Source organism: Spermophilus citellus (assembly GCF_964194105.1).
Source record: "Spermophilus citellus genome assembly, chromosome: 11".
Lineage (NCBI taxonomy): Eukaryota > Metazoa > Chordata > Mammalia > Rodentia > Sciuridae > Spermophilus > Spermophilus citellus.
Window position 1 is genome coordinate 118,502,845 of NC_138192.1, and position 21,133 is coordinate 118,523,977.

The 21,133-nt window shown below is 43.1% G+C and overlaps 1 protein-coding gene across 3 annotated transcripts in view; it reads left to right on the plus strand.

Moving 5' to 3' along the window:
• Nucleotides 1-21,133, plus strand: part of ANKZF1 (ankyrin repeat and zinc finger peptidyl tRNA hydrolase 1) — a 21,652-nt gene continuing 519 nt past the window's right edge. The window contains exons 1-13 of one of the 3 annotated variants that reach the window (XM_081262319.1): nt 1-125; nt 460-643; nt 16,864-16,976; nt 17,212-17,314; nt 17,424-17,611; nt 18,172-18,284; nt 18,376-18,523; nt 18,770-18,998; nt 19,186-19,341; nt 19,854-20,337; nt 20,498-20,609; nt 20,742-20,909; nt 21,039-21,124. In XM_081262319.1, coding sequence (XP_081118445.1) covers nt 490-643; nt 16,864-16,976; nt 17,212-17,314; nt 17,424-17,611; nt 18,172-18,284; nt 18,376-18,523; nt 18,770-18,998; nt 19,186-19,341; nt 19,854-20,337; nt 20,498-20,609; nt 20,742-20,909; nt 21,039-21,124 — 2,054 coding nt within the window. In that variant the 5' untranslated portion in view covers nt 1-125; nt 460-489. The remainder of the gene's footprint in view (nt 126-459; nt 644-16,863; nt 16,977-17,211; nt 17,315-17,423; nt 17,612-18,171; nt 18,285-18,375; nt 18,524-18,769; nt 18,999-19,185; nt 19,342-19,853; nt 20,338-20,497; nt 20,610-20,741; nt 20,910-21,038; nt 21,125-21,133) is intronic. The other 2 variants (XM_081262321.1, XM_081262320.1) reach the window with 2 other exon arrangements.

Below are 21,133 nucleotides of genomic sequence, written 5' to 3' on the forward strand. Positions count from 1 at the left end.
CGGGGATGTTTGTCCTTTTCGCTGATCCGTAGTGACGGGACTCTTGTGGTGTTGCAGAAATCCGACTTTCAAAAGGTGGCTGTGCTGTTGCGGGGCTCTTGAGACATTTGGTGCAGCTTCTGAAGGTGGGGACAAGTTTACGCGACTCAGTCATGGCTGGAACTCGTCATTCGAGTAACAAAAGAGCGGTCGGTTAGGCAATCTTAGTGATTTTAACTCTTAAATTCGATTTGGAGCTGGATGCTCCCCCATTTCACCCCTGCGGCCCGAGGCTAGGGGTTTGAGGAAACAGACCAGGGCCATGTATTTACCGCCGAGCTGTATCCTCTAGCAGGTTGAGAACCTATGGGCCTTGCGCCATAGAGAAGGCCAATTCAGGCATGAGATGTGGTAGTGGTTTCTGGGGAGTTCAGTTTCTTAATACAACCCCCCCCCCCCATACTCCCTTTTCTCCTCCAGGAGCTGCTTCTAAGTAATTCCTGTTCAGCCATGTCGCCAGCTCCAGCTGCGACTTCGGTTCCAGCTCCGGCGTCGGTCTCCCTCTTTGACCTCAGCGCGGATGCTCCAGTCCTTCGGGGCCTGAGGCTGGTGAGCCACGCTCCCGGGGAAGCTCCGGCCGGGGCTCTGGCTACTTCCTGTCCAGGTATCCCGAAAAGTTTGGGGTAGACACATGTGGAACGTCACAGGGCTCTTCGGAGTGTTAGGAACTCTTTCTTTCTTTCTTTCTTTCTTAAGAGAGAGAGAGGAGAAAGAATTTTTTTAGTTTTTTTGTTTGTTTGTTTTCGGTGGACACAGTATCTTTATTTTTTTATGTGGTGCTGAGGATCGAACCCAGCGCCCCGTGCACGCCAGGCGAGTGCATTACCACTTGAGCCATATCCCCAGCCCAGGAACACTTTCTTAATCGTATTTTTCAGTTTAGGAGTACACGGTGACTCTTTTTACTGCATACAGTTTTTCTTAAAATTCACTAGTCTCTGGGTAATTTCCATCACAGGCCCCTAAGTTTTCTCCAAACAAGACTTTAACTGTTGCATATGTTTGGTCGCATTTAACACCACTGCCTTGAAAACACTTCAAAATACTTAGATGTATTCCAAATTGTACTGAACTCCAATCAAAGTGTTACCGCCCTTTACCAGTGACAAGTCCTTGCTTCCCCGAATGCTGAAGTATAACACCAGAGAAGCACTGGGAGGCAAGTTTATAAAGTAGAAGCTTTATTAAGGACAGCAGAAAAGACTAATACCCGGAGGAAGAAGGGGACCCAAGAGGTGGAATCCATGGAAGGGGGAGGTCTTCTCTCAGCTTTCTCACATTCCAGGTCCTTAGTTCTGTTATCTTGCAGTAATGGAATGTAGGTGGGGAAGGCCCAAAAGATGGGGGACAGGTGGGCCTTATTTCTTTTATCTTGCAGTGATGGAATGTAGGTGGGGAAGGCCCAAAGGGTGGGGGACAGGTGGGCGGAAGGAGTAATCTGGGCTGGAAGGACTTTTGGACTAGCATCTCCACATTTTGCTGGGAGCTGTTTCATTAACATTTCCTTGGGATGGGCTCTGGGCCTTGGGGACATTTTCAATTCCCCTTTTCCTGGACTCCATTCTCAATATGGCCTTCATTCTCTGTTTTACTCGAAATTAGATATTAGACCCGATTTACCTGATTACACTAACTACCTATCTTTAAATCTGGCTTCAAAAGCATCCCTTTGTGCTAAATATTAAACAATTTATTGTCGGTTTCATATGATTGTAGTTTGTCTTTAGCTATGTGTTTTATTACACTTCTCTTTAGAATAACTGCCCTTTTAATTGAACTGTAATCTTAAAAAGTGGCACTTAGGGAGTGACTGTTATTATTTTTTTTGTACCAGGGATTGAACTCGGGGTGCTCAACCAGTGAGCCACGTCCCCAGCCCTTTTTAATATTTTGTTTAGAGAAAGGGTCTTGCTAAATTGCTTACAGTTTCAGTAAATTGCTGAGGCTGGCTTTGAACTTGCAATCCTCCCTCCCCAGCCTCCCAAGCTGCTGAGATTACAGGCATTGATCACAGTACCCAGCAGGGGAGTGGCTTTTGTACACTTAAAAATAAGTTTAAGTTATTAAAGCCTGGTTGTAGCTCAGTGACAGAGTGCTGGCCTAGCATGAATGCACACCCAGTACTACAAAATAACAACAACAGCAGCGATAATAATTCTAGGATTTATGGGGATATGAGCTGAAGCCCAGTCACTTTTAAGGGACCTGGTAATAGTGTTTTGGTTTAGTTAACTTTGTGGAGATGTGGTTTGAGATTCTCCCTGGACTTGTCTTTATGGGTGCATATTTGTTCTTCCGGGGAGTGGCAACTGAGAGTGCATCCACAAGTTCACTAGCAGGAGCAAGAAAAAAAGGGGATGCCTGTTAATCCATATCAGTGGAGTTTGATGAAAAAAGAGATAGGTGTGAATCCAGAATTATCACTATGTGTCAAAAAGTTTGGAGAATATTGATTAAGGGAACATTTTTCTTAATACTAACTTATGGTCATTTACCCTTTCTAGAATGTTCTGCAGTGTTATGTAACATGCAGTATGTAGCAGTTAATGAAATAAAATGGAAAAAAAATTCAAGGGCTAGGAGTGTAGCTCAGCGAAAGAGCATGAATTTAACATGTACCAGGCCCTGGGTTTAATTCCCAGCACCTAAAACAAAAAGAAAAAAGAGGAAATTTTAACATTACCACAAATTATTTTCTACAGAATTCTTGTAAATAATCCCTTTGGCTATTTTATTTTTATTTTTATTTTTTTTATTTTTATTTTTTTTAAATTTATTTATTCTTTTTTTATTGTTGGTCGTTCAAAACATTACATAGTTCTTAATATATCATATTTCACAGTTTGATTCAAGTGGGTTATGAACTCCCATTTTTACCCCGTATACAGATTGCTGTATCACATCAGTTACACTTCCATTGATTTACATATTGCCATTCTAGTGTCTGATGTATTCTGCTGTCTACCCTATTCTCTACTATCCCCCCTCCCCTCCCCTCCCCTCCCCTCCCCATTTCTCTCTCTACCCCCTCTACTGTAAATCATTTCTTCCACTTGTATTATTCTTCTCTTACCCCTCATTTCCTCTTATACGTAATTTTGTAAAACCCTGAGGATCACCTTCCATTTCCATGCGATTTCCCTTCTCACTCCCTTTCCCTCCTACCTCTCATCCCTGTTTAATGTTAATCTTTTTCTCAAGCTCTTCATCCCTATCCTGTCCTTGGTTACTCCCCTTATATCAAAGCAGTCATTTGGCATTTGTTTTTTAAGGATTGGCTAGCTTCACTTAGCATAATCTGCTCTAATGCCATCCTTTTCCCTCCAAATTCTATGATTTTGTCATTTTTTAATGCAGAGTAATACTCCATTGTGTATAAATGCCACATTTTTTTTATCCATTCATCTATTGAAGGGCATCTAGGTTGGTTCCACAATCTTGCTATCGTGAATTGTGCTGCTATGAACATCGATGTAGCAGTGTCCCTGTAGCATGCTCTTCTACCACGCGGCCTGCGCAGTGGTTTCATTAATGAGGTTCTAGGCATTAAGTTAGTTAGAAGAGATCAAAATAAAACACACAAACCAGTACCTTATTTTACATTGCTAGGTCCGAGACGGCTCGCCTCCCTGGTTCCCGCCTCTAGCCGCCCAGCAGGGCAGCGAGGATTACTCTGGGCTAGCAGGAGAGAGAGAGAGCGAACACGCCGGGGAGTAGCCTTTTATTTGGGGGACAAGAGATTCAGGGGAGAATTCCATCCAATGAAGGTTGAGGGGGGGCTGCACTCCAAGGTCAGGGCCAGTGATTGGGTCTCCAGGGTCAGTGGTCACACACACCCCCACACGGATGGGCTCTCTCATCAGGAAAGGGTCGGGAAAGCTCCGACACAGCCAGAGCACCTCAGGCCCTTAACGGGAGTCACCCAATCACGTGTCAGAATGGCTCCCCACATATTCCCCCTTTCTTTTCTTAACAATGAGGCGGCGGTTCACTCTCTGGAGTCCCTGGATTCTTGATTGGAAGAATCGCCATCCTATAGTTACAATACAAAAGAGAATTAACAACAAAGAGAATAATCCAATAATGTACCAAGCGGAGTGTTTAAGAATATTTCCAGGGTTGAATCCATTTAACTCCTTCAATATTTGGTTAGCCAAAGAAGAAGGATCTGAAAAATCAGCTCTATTATTTTGAATGTCTTGGATATGGTGATGAAGTTCCAGAATATCCAAGCTATTATTACTATTTTGCCAAATACCTAATAAATGGTTTTTAACCTTCTCCCAATCCCAGAGAGAAGCATTGTACTTGGCAGCTGTAACACATACATACTTATAATTAGCATGGCATTTAAGCCTTTCCTTAAATTTTAAGGCTGAAAGTTCATTACCAATGTTTATAACAGTCGCATCTAAGGCGTTTAATTTAGTCTCAATCTTTTCATCAATATTTACTTGATTACGCAGAGCCTTGGAAGTATTTTGAGCTAAATTATTAAGAAATTTTGCATGTTGAATATTCTGAGACAATGTCAGAGATGCAGAGACAGTTGAGGCAATAAAAGAGACCAGTGCTAAGACACCAACAATTATGACTCCAATAGCACGTTTAGGTCTTGTTAGCTGGGCATGAATTTGCTGCAAGACTTGTAAACCAGCATCAGCATACCATGGCTCTGAAATATTAGCAGGTAATAAATAAAACAAAAGAGGGTTGATGAAGTATCAGCACTCCTTTTCCTCCATTATACCTAGAAATACAATTGGTTAGGTTGCACTTATTACAAGTAACAGAATATCTATCATCTATCCATTTAACTTTTACATTTCCAATAATTAAAACATAAGGAGATTGGACACAGGCTTTTAAGCCATAGCAAGATCCCTCTTTACAGTTCTTGCCGACAAATTTTGGTAAAGGTTTATCTGTAAAATGTAAATACTCTGAGGCAGCAATTAAACGCCAAATATCTTTTTGAATACCTCCTTCACTATAAGTCAAAATATTACTAACAAATCCTGCAGGTGTCATAGCAGAATTTCTTCGTAATTGTCTCTTATCAATTTTTGGAGACCAGTCTAAAATATACCCACTAGCTTTAGACACCTTATGTTGTACAGGAAAGGTATTTACACAATCCATCCATTTAGGAAAGGTGCCAATTTCAATTGTAGAACTATTTGGACAGTGGGGTATCTGTGGAGGTTTTGCAGAAATGACTGGCTTGTTATGGGAAAGTCCCATCTTAATTACTGATCTAGTATTAGGTTTTAAGTCCCCATAAATAGAATTATTTGTCAGTCTAGGTTTACCAATCGCTGTCTTTTCTTCAAATGATACTTTCAGACAGCCAGCATGTTTATCATGTGACCAACACAAAGGTAATTGGGCACTGTAGCCAGAATAATTAAATCTAGTCACATGATTGGGAGTAATATGAGTATCTGTAAATCCTCCCATCATGAATGAGTCATTAGTAAATACTGGAATAGATTCTCCAGTCCACACAGCTGGGTGTACCAGGGGTGGATCTGGGAAATATATCCAATAAGTGTCTACTTGATTCCCTTTTACCTGACAGCCCAGTAGGGCAATTACTGTTGCTACCATCAAGACTGGGGTCCTGTTCTTTCCTAGGCGTCGAAGTATTTGGGAGGCCTGGGTTGTCAATTTCTTCACATCTTTCCACGAAATCAGCTTCTCGGCTGGTTCAATCTGGTCTTTCTTCATCTTTTTCCGATATCTCCTCCTTCTGGGTAGTGGCTCCTCCGGGTTGATCCTCAGTCGCTTGAGTCTGGGTTCTATTTCCTCCATGTCTGATAGCACGTTCAGGCACCCAAATAGGACGGAAAGCACCTTCTGGAAAAATACAAGCATGCCTTTTTCCCGCATTATTACCGGGTTTGGACCCTTCCACTGACCAGTCTGTAAATCTTTCCACAGAACTCTGCCTAAGGGGCCTGTCACTGAGGGAGACATTTGCCTCTCAGCAGCAGTGTGACCTTCTGTGTCACAGTTTAAAAAATTTAAAACAAACAAGGCATGATTAAGACTATTTTGGGGAGTCACTATCTTATTCCCCCTTTTCAATTTTTGTAATTGAAGCTTAATAGATAAATGAGCTCGTTCTACAATGGCTTGACCTTGGGGGTTATAAGGAATTCCTGTTTTATGATTAATTTGAAACTCTTGGCAAAATTGTTGAAAAGAAGAGCTTACATAAGTTGGAGCATTATCTGTTTTAATCTGTATAGGGCACCCTAAAACGGAAAAAGCTGTTAAGCAATGAGAAATTACATGTTTTAGTATTTTTCTTACTACGTGCTGTAGCAAAAATAAATCTAGAATAAGTGTCCACTATGACATGTACATAACATTGCTTACCAAATTGAGGAATATGAGTTACATCCATTTGACATATCTGATTTGGTTTTAATCCACGGGGATTTACCCCTGATGGTAGAGATGGAGTGTGAATAACACATTTAGGACATTGGCTTACAATCTGACAAGCTTGTTCTCTGGTAATACTAAATTTATAACGTAAGCTAGAAGCATTTTGATGATGCAAGGAATGGGAAGCTAGTGCACAGTCATACGAAGACATCTGTTGACAAAAAGCTACTAATTTATCAATTTTATCATTACCTGTAACTAGAGGTCCGGGAAGGTTAGTATGGGCACGGATGTGTCCAATGAAACATGGGAACTTTCGCATTAGTACTGTCTTTTGTAAATTATGAAATAATTCAAATAACTCCTGTGATGAAGTAAACCCAATAACTGAGGTTTCAATATTTTTGGTAACTCCGACTGCATATAAGCTGTCAGAATAAATATTAATAGGCTCATTTGAAAAATAATCTAAGGCACAAATCAGAGCTTGGAGCTCTGCCCTTTGAGCAGAAGTATAAGAAGTGTGTATTACCTCTGTGTGAACACGGCTGAAGAAACCTGTCTTACCAGAGTTGGAACCATCCGTGAACACCGATAAAGCTCCCTCTATTGGATGAGAACGTACAATCTTTGGAAAAATAAGTGATGTTAATGATGCAAATTGTACAATCTTATTACGAGGATAATGGCTATCTATCTGGCCAGGGAAATCTGCAAAAGCTATCTGCCATGAGGTAGAAGTTTGAAAAAGCCAATTAGTCTGTTGAACAGAAAATGGAATAATTATGATATCAGGCTCAGATCCAATTAATTGTAAAATCTTAGTTCTACCCTTAATTACTAATTGAGCTATAGAATCATGAAAAGGAATTAATGTTTTTTGAGGGGAATGGGATAAATAAATCCATTCAATAACTCCTAATCTTTGCCATATGGCTCCTGTTGGGGTATGCTCAGTTGGAAATGTTAATAAATACATTATTTCTTTAGGATCTATTCTAGTAAGCTGTGTATTTTTAATTGCAATTTCCACTTTCTTTAAGGCTGCTTTGGCTTCTAAAGTTAGTTGACGTGGAGAGGTTGGAGAAGGATTTCCTTGTACTATCTGAAATAAAGGACTTAACTCAGAAGTAGTTAACTTTAAGGATGGTCTTAGCCAGTTAATATCTCCTAATAGTTTTTGAAAATCATTAAGGGTACGTAACTCCTTAACTCTTATCTGAAGATTTTGAGGACGGATTGTACTCCCTTGAATTATCTGACCTAGATATTGAAAAGGAGATACCTTTTGAATTTTGTGAGGAGCTATACATAAACCCATTGTTGTAAGTGAAGTCTCTAACTGAGTAAAAATTTCTGAAAGTACTTCTGGATTAGCATGAGCCAATAATATATCATCCATAAAATGAATAATATATGCATTAGAGAAGCTATTTCTTATGGGATCTATCACTTGATCAACATTTTTTTGGCACAGTGTAGGACTATTATGTATTCCCTGGGGAAGCACCCTCCAGCAGTATCTTTTAACAGGTTCCTTAAAATTAATTGCTGGGACAGTGAAAGCAAATCTTTCACAGTCTTCAGGATGTAACCTTATAGAGAAAAAACAGTCTTTTAAATCTATTACCATCAAGCTATAATCTAAAGGAATGGCTGTGGGGGAGGGAAGTCCTGGCTGTAATGATCCCATAGGCTGATTTATTGCCCTTAAATCCTGTAGCAATCTCCAATTTCCTGACTTTTTCTTAATAACAAAAATAGGTGTATTCCAAGGACTAAGTGTTGGTTCAATATGACCAGCCTGAAGTTGTTCCTCAACTAATCTATGAATTATTTTAAGCTTTTCCCCTGAGATGGGCCACTGAGAAATCCACATAGGCTCCTCTGTGAGCCACGTGATTTTTTCAGCTGTCTTACGGATCGGGGAAGTACTCAGGGCCCCTAGTAAAAATTTTGGTCTGGAGTATTTACTAATCTTTGTCGTGGAGACTGGCTTGTAAACAGATATTCTTCCTGAAAGGTCTTCTTATCATCTCCAGGAAAATACCTCTGATTAACTTTCTCAACTGATCTTATAGAATTTGAAGTAACTAATAACAGTCCCATTTTGGGTAAAATATCTCTCTTAAAAGCCTTGAAAATCATTAGGGGTTTGTACGGAAACTGTGGTTCCGCTCCGGTAAAATTAAAGATGGCGGCCCCCATGGTCGGCACGGAAACTGTTTGTTTTGCTCCGGTAAATCTAAAGATGGCGGCCCCCATGGCCGGCGCGATGATGTCACACTGTGTGACCTCCCCTGGAATTCCCGGGCTCCCACTAGGAGGGAATGCCGGCGGCGGTGAGAAAGCGGGCTGATCCGCGCCATCTGAATTCTCCGCATGGGGCTGCGAGTCTAAGTTCACATTTCTAACTTTGGTCCCTAGTGCTTTTGTTCTTAAACGGCTCAAGGGAAAGGAAATTAACTTAGCCTCAGGCCGATTTTCCATTTGAATAGACTTAACAGCTCCTTGAATGGCTTTTGAAAGGTCTTCAGGGGGCTGCGAACTCTGGCCCATATTTTTAAAAAGACAAACTTTTTTTTCTTTTCTAATTTCTCCCAAGTAAGTAAATTTGGAGACTCTTGGTCACAAAACCAAGGACAATATTCACCTACAATCTTTAAGAATTGTAATAACTGAGTTTTCTTTATCTGTTTTCCTTTCTGATTAATTATACTGTCTAAAATAGTCAGATACATTTCCTTATCCGAAGAAGTAGAATTTCCCATTTTAAGTAATTTAACGTCTCTTTCCTTCAATATCTCCCGGTACTTTTGTGACCCAAATGTCACCTCTTCCTTTATCTTTATCTTTATTCCTTATTTTCCTTATTTCCTCTTTATTTCTTTTTCCTTATCTTCCTTTATCTTTATTTCCTCTTTATTCTTTTCCTTATCTTTTTAGCGCGCGCTCCCACTCAATCTAACTAATTCAGAATGCCCCACGTTGGGCGCCAATTCTACCACGCGGCCTGCGCAGTGGTTTCATTAATGAGGTTCTAGGCATTAAGTTAGTTAGAAGAGATCAAAATAAAACACACAAACCAGTACCTTATTTTACATTGCTAGGTCCGAGATGGCTCGCCTCCCTGGTTCCCGCCTCTAGCCGCCCAGCAGGGCAGCGAGGATTACTCTGGGCTAGCAGGAGAGAGAGAGAGCGAACACAATGGGGAGTAGCCTTTTATTTGGGGGACAAGAGATTCAGGGGAGAATTCCATCCAATGAAGGTTGAGGGGGGGCTGCACTCCAAGGTCAGGGCCAGTGATTGGGTCTCCGGGGTCAGTGGTCATGCACACCCCCACACGGATGGGCTCTCTCATCAGGAAAGGGTCGGGAAAGCTCCGACACAGCCAGAGCGCCTCAGGCCCTTAATGGGAGTCACCCAATCACGTGTCAGAATGGCTCCCCACATGCTCTTATTAGGTCTTTAGGGAATAGACCAAGAAGGGGAATAGCTGGGTCAAATGGTGGTTCCATTCCCAGCTTTCCAAGAAATCTCCATATTGCTTTCCAAATTGGCTGCACCAATTTGCAGTCCCACCAACAATGAACAAGTGTACCCTTTTCCCCGCATCCTCTCCAGCACTTGTTGTTGTTGGACTTCATAATGGCTGCCAATCTTACTGGAGTGAGATGGTATCTTAGGGTGGTTTTGATTTCCATTTCTCTAACTGCTAGCGATGGTGAGCATTTTTTCATGTACTTATTAATTGATTGTATGTCCTCCTCTGAGAAGTGTCTGTTCAGGTCCTTGGCCCATTTGTTGATTGGGTTATTTGTTAACTTATTGTCTAATTTTTTGAGTTCTTTGTATACTCTGGATATTAGGGCTCTATCTGAAGTGTGTGGAGTAAAGATTTGTTCCCAGGATGTAGGCTCCCTGTTTACCTCTCTTATTGTTTCTTTTGCTGAGAAAAAACTTTTTAGTTTGAGTAAGTCCCATTTGTTGATTCTAGTTGTTAACTCTTGTGCTATGGGTGTCCTATTGAGGAATTTGGAGCCTGACCCCACAGTATGTAGATCATAGCCAACTTTTTCTTCTATCAGACTCCGTGTCTCTGATTTAATATCAAGCTCCTTGATCCATTTTTTTAAAAATTTATTTATTTTAGTTCTCAGCGGGCGAACACAACATCTTTGTTTGTATGTGGTGCTGAGGTTCGAACCCGGGCCGCACGCATGCCAGGCGAGCGCGCTACCACTTAAGCCACATCCCCAGCCCTCCTTGATCCATTTTGAGTTAACTTTTGTGCATGGCGAGAGAAAGGGATTCAGTTTCATTTTGATGCAAATGGATTTCCAGTTTTCCCAGCACCATTTGTTGAAGATGCTATCCTTCCTCCATTGCATGCTTTTAGCCCCTTTATCAAATATAAGATAGTTTTAGTTTTGTGGATTGGTTACTGTGTCCTCTATTCTGTACCATTGGTCCACCCACCTGTTTTGGTACCAGTACCATGCTGTTTTTGTTACTATTGCTCTGTAGTATAGTTTGAAGTCTGGTATCGCTATACCGCCTGATTCACACTTCCTGCTTAGCATTGTTTTTGCTATTTTGGGTCTTTTATTATTCCATATGAATTTCATGATTGTTTTATCTATTTCTGTTGGGATTTTGATTGGCATTGCATTGAACTTATAGAGAACTTTTGGTAATATCACCATTTTGATGATGTTAGTTCTGCCTATCCATGAACAGGGTATATTTTTCCATCTTCTAAGGTCTTCTTCTATATCTCTCTTTAGGGTTCTGTAGTTTTCATTGTATAAGTCTTTCACCTCTTTTGTTAGGTTGATTCCCAAGTATTTTATTTTTTGGGGGGATATTGTGAATGGAGTAGTTGTCCTCATTTCCGTTTCAGAGGATTTGTCGCTGATATACAGGAATGCATTTGATTTATGCATGTTGATTTTATATCCTGCCACTTTGCTGAATTCATTTATTAGCTCTAATAGTTTCTTTGTAGACCCTTTTGGGTCTGCTAGGTATAGAATCATGTCATCTGCAAATAGTGATAATTTAAGCTCTTCTTTTCCTATTTTTATGCCTTTAATTTCTTTCATCTGTCTAATTGCTCTGGCCAGTGTTTCAAGGACTATGTTGAACAGAATTGGTGAGAGAGGGCATCCCTGTCTTGTACCAGATCTTAGAGGGAATGCCTTCAATTTTTCTCCATTCAGAATGATGCTGGCCTGTGGGTTATCATGGATTGCTTTTACAATGTTGAGGTATGATCCTGTTATCCCTAATTTTTCTAGAGTTTTGAACATAAAGGGTTGCTGTACTTTGTCGAATGCTTTTTCTGCATCTATCGAGATGATCATATGGTTCTTATTTTTAAGTCTATTGATGTGGTGAATAACATTTATTGTTTTCCGTATATTGAACCAGCCTTGCATCCCAGGGATGAATCCTACTTGATCATGGTGTATAATTTTTTTGATATGTTTTTGAATCCGATTCGCCAGAATTTTATTGAGGATTTTTGCATCTAGGTTCATTAGAGATATTGGTCTGTAGTTTTCTTTCTTTGAAGTGTCTTTGTCTGGTTTAGGCATCAGGGTGATGTTGGCCTCGTAGAATGTATTTGGAAGTTCTCCCTCTTTTTCTATTTCCTGAAATAGCTTGAAAAGTATAAAACTCTGCTGTATACCCATCCGGTCCTGGGCTTTTCTTAGTTGGTAGTCTTTTGATGGTTTCTTCTATTTCCTCTATTGTTATTGGTCTGTTTAGGTTTTCTATATCCTCCTGACTCAATCTGGGCAGATCATATGACTTAAGAAATTTATCTATGCCTTCACTATCTTCTATTTTATTGGAGTATAAGGATTCAAAATAATTTCTGATTATCTTCTGTATTTCTGAAGTGTCTGTTGTGATATTGCCTTTTTCATCCCGTATGCTAGTAATTTGAGTTCTCTCTCCTCTTCGTTAGCATGGCTAAGGGTCTGTCGATTTTATTTATTTTTTCAAAGAACCAACTTTTAGTTTTGTCAATTTTTTCAATTGTTTCTTTTGTTTCAATTTCATTAATTTCAGCTCTGATGTTAATTATTTCTTGCCTTCTACTTCTTTTGCTGTTGTTTTGCTCTTCTTTTTCTAGGATTTTGAGATGAAGTGTGAGATCATTTATTTGTTGGTTTTTCCTTTTTTTAAGGAATGAACTCCAAGCAATGAATTTTCCTCTTAGAACTGCTTTCAATGTGTCCCATAGATTCCGATATGTTGTGTCTGTGTTTTCATTTAACTCTAAGAAGTTTTTAATTTCCTCCTTGATGTCTTCTAAAACCCATTGATCATTCAGTAACCTATTGTTCATTCTCCAAGTAATGCATGATTTTCCTTCCTTCTTTTATCGTTGATTTTCAGTTTCATTCCATTATGATCAGATAGGATGCATGGTATTATCTCTACTCCTTTATATTGTCTAAGAGTTGCCCTGTGACATAATATATGATCTATTTTTGAGAAGGATCCATGTGCTTCTGAGAAAAAAGTGTAACTGCTTGATGTTGGGTGGTATATTCTATATATGTCAATTAAGTCTAGGTTGTTAATTGTGTTATTGAGTTCTATTGTTTCCTTATTTAACTTTTGTTTGGAAGATCTGTCCAGTGGTGAGAGAGGTGTGTTGAAGTCTCCCATGATTATTGTATGGTGGTCTATTAGACTCTTGAACTTGAGAAGAGTTTGCTTGACGAACATAGCTGCACCATTGTTTGGGGCATATATATTTATGATTGTTATGTCTTGTTGGTGTATGGTTCCCTTGAGCAGTATGCAGTGTCCCTCTTTATCCCTTTTGATTAACTTTGGCTTGAAATCTATTTTATTAGATATGAGTATGGACACTCCTGCTTGTTTCCGCAGTCCATATGAGTGGTATGATTTTTCCTAACCTTTCACCTTCAGTCTATGTATATCTTTTCCTATCAAATGCATCTCCTGTAGGCAGCATATTGTTGGGTCTTGTTTTGTGATCCATTCAACTAGCCTGTGTCTCTTAATTGGTGAGTTTAAGCCATTAACATATAGGGTTATTATTGAGATATGGTTTGTTCTTCCAGCCATATTTGTTTATTAATGTTACTAAACCTGATTTGTTTTCCTCTTTGATTACTTTCCCCCCTTTACTGTCCTACCTCCCACTGTTGGTTTTCATTGTTATTTTCCATTTCCTCTTCCTGTAATGTTTTGCCAAGGATTTTTTGAAGAGATGGTTTTCTAGCTGCGAATTCTTTTAACTTTTGTTTATCGTGGAAGGTTTTAATTTCATCTTCCATCCTGAAGCTTAATTTCGCCGGATACACGATTCTTGGTTGGAACCCATTTTCTTTCAGTGTTTGAAATATGTTATTCCAGGATCTTCAAGCTTTCAGAGTCTGTGTTGAGAGATCAGCTGTTATCCTGATTGGTTTACCCCTAAATGTAATCTGCTTCCTTTCTCTTGTAGCTTTTAAAATTCTGTCCTTATTCTTTATGTTGGGCATCTTCATTATAATGTGTCTAGGTGTGGATCTCTTATGATTTTGCACATTCGGCGTCCTGTAGGCTTCTAGGATTTGGGATTCTGTCTCATTCTTCAAGTCTGGGAAGTTTTCTCGTATTATTTCATTGAATAGATTGTTTATTCCTTTGGTTTGGAGCTCTGTGCCTTCCTGTATCCCAATGACTCTTAAGTTTGGTCTTTTAATGTTATCCCATATGTCTTGGATGTTCTGCTCATGGTTTCTTAGCAGTTTTGCTGAGCTGTCTATGTTCTTTTCAAGTTGAAATACTTTGTCTTCATTGTCTGATGTTCTATCTTCTAAGTGATCTACTCTGCTGGTAGTATTCTCAATTGAGTTTTAAAGTTGGTTTATTGCTTCCTGCATTTCTAGGATTTCTATTTGTTTTTTATTACCTCTATCTCCCTGTGTAATTGATCTTTTACTTCCTGGATTTGTTTATGTAGTTCCTTGTCAAAGTGATCTTTCATTGTCTGATTTTGCTGTCTCATGTCTTCCTTGAGACTCCAGATCATCTGAAGCATGTATATCCTGAACTCTTTTTCTGACATTCCATCTGTTGCAGCTATTACCTCTTCTAAAGTTGAGTTGACCTGCATTGCTTGTGGTCCTTTCTTGCCTTGTCTTTTCATACTGCTCGCGTTTCTTTCTGCTTGGTGAAACTGTTGTGTTTTTTAAATTTTCCCCCTATTTATTTATATTGCTCTTGTATAGTTGGAAAATCTCCCTTGCAGGGCGGGTAGTGGCTGTGTTCCTCCTCTAATTAGGGTGATCTGTCTACCACTCTGGTCGGTCGCAGGTCTGCCCACCCTGCGGGCGCGGGTGGCGGCTTTGCTCTGCCCGCACTCCAATTGTGGTGATGTAACTACCACGCCCTTGGGTCGTTGGTCCTGATCCGGATGTGGGCGGCGGCTCTGTTCGGCCCCTACTCCAATTGGTGTGACGTGTCTACAACGCTGGCAGGCCTCTAGGCCTGTTCCGCCGGTGGGTCGCAGGTCTGCCTACCTTGCGGGCTCGGGCGGCAGTTCTGCTCAGCCCCCACTCCCAGTGGGGGTACCTGACTGCCTCTCCAACGGGTCCCTGGCACTGGGCCTTTTCCGGACACCGGCGGCGGCTCTGCTCCACCCCCGCTCCAACCAGTGTGACGTGACTGCCTCGGTGCTACGTGTCCACCACGCTGGCAGGCTACCGGGCCTGTCCTGCCAGTGGGACGCAGGTCTGCCCCACCTTGCAGGCTCAGACGGCGGCTCTGCACAGCCCCTACTCCAAATGGGGTGACTTGGCTACCACGCCATCGGGTCGCTGGTCCTGTTCTAGGCATGGGCGGCTACTCTCTTCGGCCCCAGCTGCAGTTGGGGTGTCGTGATACCATGCCGGCGGGTCACTTGGCCTGCTCTGGGCACAGGCGGCAGCTCCACTCTGCCCCCCTGGTCCCCACAGCACCCAGCAGGACCCGGACCGATAAGCAGTCACCGCAGGTTCCCCAACCCTGGGCCAAAGCAGCTTCGGGAGCCAGATCCCGGCCTCTCCGATCCCGGCTCACGCTCCGCTAGGAGCAGGCTCCAAGGAGCGACCCCCGCGGGTTCCCCTGCCCCAGGCCAAAGCAACTCCGGGAGCCAGAGCCCGGCCGCTCCAAGCTCTCCGAGCTCGGTGCACGCTCCGCTGGGAGCAGGCTCAAAGACGCAGTCCCCGCGGGCTCCCCAGCTCCGGGCCAAAACTGTTCCGGGAGTCAGAACCCAGCCGCCCCGAGCTCAGCGCACGCTCCACTTGGAGCTGTCCTCAACACGCAGTCTCCGCAGGTTCCCCAGCCCTGGGCCAAAGCAGCTGCGGGAACCAGAATCCGGCCGCTCAGAGCCTGGTGCACGCCTTGCCAGGAGCGAGCCCCTAGGAGTATTCTCCACTGGTTCTCCAGCCCCGAGCCTGAGCGATCTGTCTGCGAGACGCAGGCAAATACCAGCCTGAAATCACCCGTTCCGTAGCTGAATGAGCTGAGATCAGTAGAAAACAGGGATGATTACATCAGCTCTCCAAGATGGCGGCTGCTGTCCTCCTCCGTGGTCCGACCGGTGTCAAGAACCAAACTGGACCGCTTCTGTCCTCTGTCTCAAAGCCGGAACTCAGCACTAAGCACGGCCATTGCACCACTGGCAGGAGCCCCCAGAATCCGCATCGCTGCACCCCCGCTCCGGCACCTCGCCGCTTCCCAGCGCGCGCCGCAGACTCCAGCTGCAGGGCGTGACCCTCCGTGCGGAGAAATCGCCCCCGCAGCTGAGCCTCGCGCGATGGAAATCCGTCCACTAGATTCTGGAGCACCTCAATTTCACTGGAAATTACCAACAAGATAGCCTTCAGCTGTTTCACCTCGTCTTTCTCCCGCACAGTGAAGCGGCGCACTGGGGTGATGCACTCCCTTCGCCGCCATCTTCCGAGTCCTCCTTTGGCTATTTTAAATACAACATTTGACATATTTATTTTATTGAAATTTTTAGAAGCCTATTGATTGTATAAACTGATTTCATGATTATTAGATTGTAAATATTTTGAAGGTAAAGTCATACCATCTTTTTTTTTTTTTTTTTTGTACTAGGGATTGAAGGGGGGGGCGCGGGGGTGGTGTTACTACTGAGTCACATCCCTAGCCCTTTTTTACATTTTATTTTGAGACAGGGTCTTGCTGAGTTGCTCAGGGCCTTGTCAAGTTGCTGAGGCTGGCTATGAACCTGCAATTCTCCTGTCTCAGCCTCCCAAGCTGCTGGGATTACAGGCGTGTGCCCATCTCTTTCTTTTGTGTCTTACTGTTGGGATATCAGATATTGACTAAATCCAGGCATTGTGAATTTGAGCCCCTTAGAAGTTCAATTACCCTTCCCTTATTTAGGTTCAGGGGAGAGAACAAGCCCAGAAAGAAAAGGACTCCATGGTCCTGTGGATATTTCAGAGAAATTATTTTGTTCATCCTGTGACCAGACCTTCCAGAACCACCAGGAACAGGTAAAAGCCAGGATATAGGGCTGGATGTTAGGAACAAAAGTAGAGGTGGGGGGGGGGGTGCCTGTGGTGGTAGACATTTGATTTGCCTTAAGTTATTAAAGGTCTGTGCTTTACCACTAAAGCAGTTGGTGTTACCTGGTCCCACTTCTGGAGTTCCATGAGCGGTCTTGGCTAGTACATAGGGCCAGGCTGGGCCATGTTCTACCACCTGCCTCCCGTTTTGCCTTTGTACCAGAGAGAACATTATAAGCTTGACTGGCATCGCTTTAACCTAAAGCAACGTCTCAAGAACAAGCCTCTCCTGTCTGCCCTGGACTTTGAAAAGCAGAGCTCCACAGGTGATACCTGGTGGGAGCAGGACATGGGGTGTAAGAAGGCCATAAGGAGTTTGTAGAAAGGTTAGAAATAGGGTACCAAACTTTTATGTCCCATGTTGTCTGTCTTTAGGAGATCTTTCCAGCATCTCAGGATCAGAAGATTCAGATAACGAAGAGGACTTGCAGACACTGAGCAAGGAGAGGGCTGAATTTGAGAAGCCCAACCAATCCCCAGGCTTCCATGCCCATCGAGTTCTTTTCCAAAATGCCCATGGCCAATTTCTTTATGCCTACCGCTGTGTTCTAGGCCCTCACAAGGCAAGTGTCTGCACAAGTTGTGTGGTCAACCCCAACTTTTTGTATGCTCAGCTTAGTTTTCTCCTTAGCTGGTTAATGTATCACTTCTTCCCATCCTTCTTTTTGGGTTTGGATATCACATGGATAGCAGTCTTTAATTGAAACTGGCCTGAATTGTGCTAGGTTCAAGTATTATAGAATTCAGTTTAGAAACAGATCAGTCTGTTTGAATTGTGGATATACCACTTATCCAAGTGGTATATCTACCACTACCTCTCCAAACTTCAGATGTCCTTCTTTATAAAATGGAAACAAGGCTCAGGGTGGGGGCTGGGGATATGGCTCAAGTGGTAGCGTGCTCGCCTGGCATGCGTGCGGCCCAGGTTCAATCCTCAGCACCACATACAAACAAAGATGTTGTGTCTGCCGAAAACTAAAAAATAAATAGTAAAAAATTTTAAAAAAAGGCTCAGGGTGGTTGTAATAAATGAGGTAATAATTTATTGTGAAGCACTTAGCATTAGCATTTGGTTTCTTGTCCTTGATGAATAAAACTATGTTCTGCTTCATATATCATGCAGGTTCCCCCAGAAGAGGCAGAACTGCTGTTACAGAACCTACAAAATGGAGGTCCCAGGTGTTGCGTGGTGCTCCTGGCTGCAGCTGGGCACTTTGCTGGTGTCATTTTTCAAGGGTGAGGGTGCTGTATGGGGCAAGGCTAGAATGGATCCTGCTAACCTGGGAGCACCAGCTGTTCTCCAGTACTGAGTCTATGCTGTCTACAGAAAAGAAGTGATGATACACAAAACCTTTCACCGCTACACCGTGCGGGCCAAGCGGGGCACAGCCCAGGGTCTTCGAGATGCCCAGGGTGGGCCAACACGCTCTGCTGGAGCCAATCTGAGGCGCTACAATGAAGCCACACTGTATACAGTGAGTTTAGACCTCCCAGATTTGTTGGTCCACTAATCACTCTTTTTGCTTCTCGTTTCAACTTGCTAAATGTTACAGTAGAGAGGTTTGGGATTCTCATATCTTTCCAGTTTTCATTATTTCTGGGTAGACAAAATAGAATAAGGGTCTCCAGGAACCTTAGTTCTTCCTCCTTTTAAAATCTTTGGATGAAGATTTAAAAATAGTAAGTGAATATATGCCAAGTAGAGTTACTCTCTTCTCTAGGATGTTCGGGACCTGCTGGCAGGGCCAGCCTGGGCCAAGGCACTTGAGGAGGCTGAGACAATCCTGCTGCATGTCCCCCGCTCTGGCCGTTCCTTCTTCTTTGGAGGCCATGGGGCACCTCTGCAGAGGGAGGATCCCCGACTTTGGGTTATCCCCCTCACCACCCGCAGACCCACATTCCATGAGGTCCAGCGTGTGTTTCTTAAGCTGACCACCTTGCATGTCTATGGTAAGCCTCCAGTTCCAATCTTTAGGCTTCTTAGACCTTTCAGTACTCTACAGCTCAAACCTTGATTCTCTTGTGGGCATCCAGAGGATTTTTCTAACCCTGAAACTATAGCCCAGGTATGTTTTCACTGAGAAACCTGGGCTGGCTTTTCCTCAAAGTTTGAGAAAGATTTTATGTTTTATGGCAGAAGACAACCCTCAGGAGACAATCAGATTGTACTCACCTCAGACATACTGGAAGACTGTGAAAGAGGAGAGGAAGAAGGCTGCTGAGGAAGAAAGAAGAAAGGTCCCCAGTGATGAAAATGAGGCACTAGGGAAGATGGAGGAATTATCCAACCAGGGTATAGGCACCATCTGGCAGTTATCAAGTCTATTTGTGTGTCTGTCTTTGAAATACCGTGGCAAAATCACTTTTAATTGACCCATAGATGGGTTTTTATACCACATATACCTATCCACATACACCCCAGTATCTGTATAAAGTAAGGTGTGTCATAGCAATCACTGTGGCATGTTTACTTGACTTTTCCAGATCTCCTGTTATCTCTTTTGTTCATGGATATATATCCCTGGTACTTAGAAAATCTTATCATGGAGTAGATATTTCAGCATGTTGCACAAATCTCACATTATTTGTCTGCCTGGCTGGATGCTGCTGGTTTGGGGCAAGGATTGCTGCCATGTTTTCTTCTATGCACAATCGTAGGACTGCTCATAGGAATAGTTCTGGGACAAGATAGAAATTTCATTTTGGGACAGTCTGGATCATTTCTTTATAGACATAAATGCATCTGAACCAGCTCACTCTCTGTTTATTCCTTAGATGGATCTAACCTGTCATATTTCTCCCTAGGTTCAGGGTCAGAGGGAGAAGATGGCTCCCGGGTAGAATTGGAGCTAGTGGAATTAACTCGGGAGACACTGGATCTTCGAGAGTTTGAAGTATTCCCTAAGCGGAGAAGAAGAAAACGGAATAAAGAGAGAAGTCGAGACCAGGAAACTGGGGCACATACAACTCTTCTCCAGAAACCTCAAGAAAATGAGCCCTTCTCTCTGTCAGACCAGACAGTTGAAGCCCCCTTGAGGCCTTTGGTGGATAAGGCCAAGACCCCTGATCAGCCAGAGCTATGGAATGTGCTTCTAGCTGCTTGCCGAGCTGGAGACATTGGAATGCTGAAGCTCCAGCTAGCTGCTGAGCCTATAGACCCTAGAGTTAGGTCCTTACTCAATGCCCCCTTGGGCTCTGGTGGCTTCACTCTCCTGCATGCAGCAGCTGCAGCTGGAAGAGGCTCAGTGGTTCATCTGCTGCTGGAGGCAGGTTGCAACCCTACTGTGCAGTAAGTGTCTCCACTCTGAGCCATTTTGGGTATAGAGAAGATAATTTGGTGGCTCATGTTGCATTCTTTAGTTGACAATATAACCTTAGAGTCTGGTTGGGTGATATTGAGAAAGACAGAAGGCAAGTTGAACCCATTTTTGTGGTTTTTTTGTATGTAGGGACTCCCAGGCCCGCCCACCTTATATGGTAGCAGCTGACAGATCAACACGTAATGAGTTCCGAAGGTTCATGGAGAAGAATCCGGATGCCTATGATTACAAGAAGGCTCAGGTCAGCTAGAAGAAGGAGATGCAGAGTGGGAAGGTGTCATAGGTCCTAGCCAGGTCCTTTCTACTCCTTTGCACTTTTAACCAAGGATAGCTTTTGTGGGTCTTACTTAATATCTTCTGGAAAATCCCCCAGGTACCAGGGCCACTGACACCAGAAATGGAGGCACAGCAGGCCACACGGAAAAGGGAGCAGAAGGCAGCCCGGCGGCAACGGGAGGAACAGCAGCGGAAGCAGCGAGAGCAGGAAGAGCGAGAGCAAGAAGAGCAGTGGAGGTTTGCTGCCCTCAGTGACAGAGAGAAGGTGAGGCCAGGCTCTTCCACAGCGAGACTTCCCTAGAGCTCTCACCCACTCCCCATAGTGCAGCTCTTGTTTCTCAGGCATGCTGTTCACTGCTGGGTCTTGTTTGCAATGTGACTTTGTGTTTTTCAGAGAGCTCTGGCTGCAGAGCGCCGATTTGCTGCCCAATTGGGAGCCCCTGCTCCTCCAATCCCTAACTCTGGAGTTATCAATGCTCGGTATGGGGC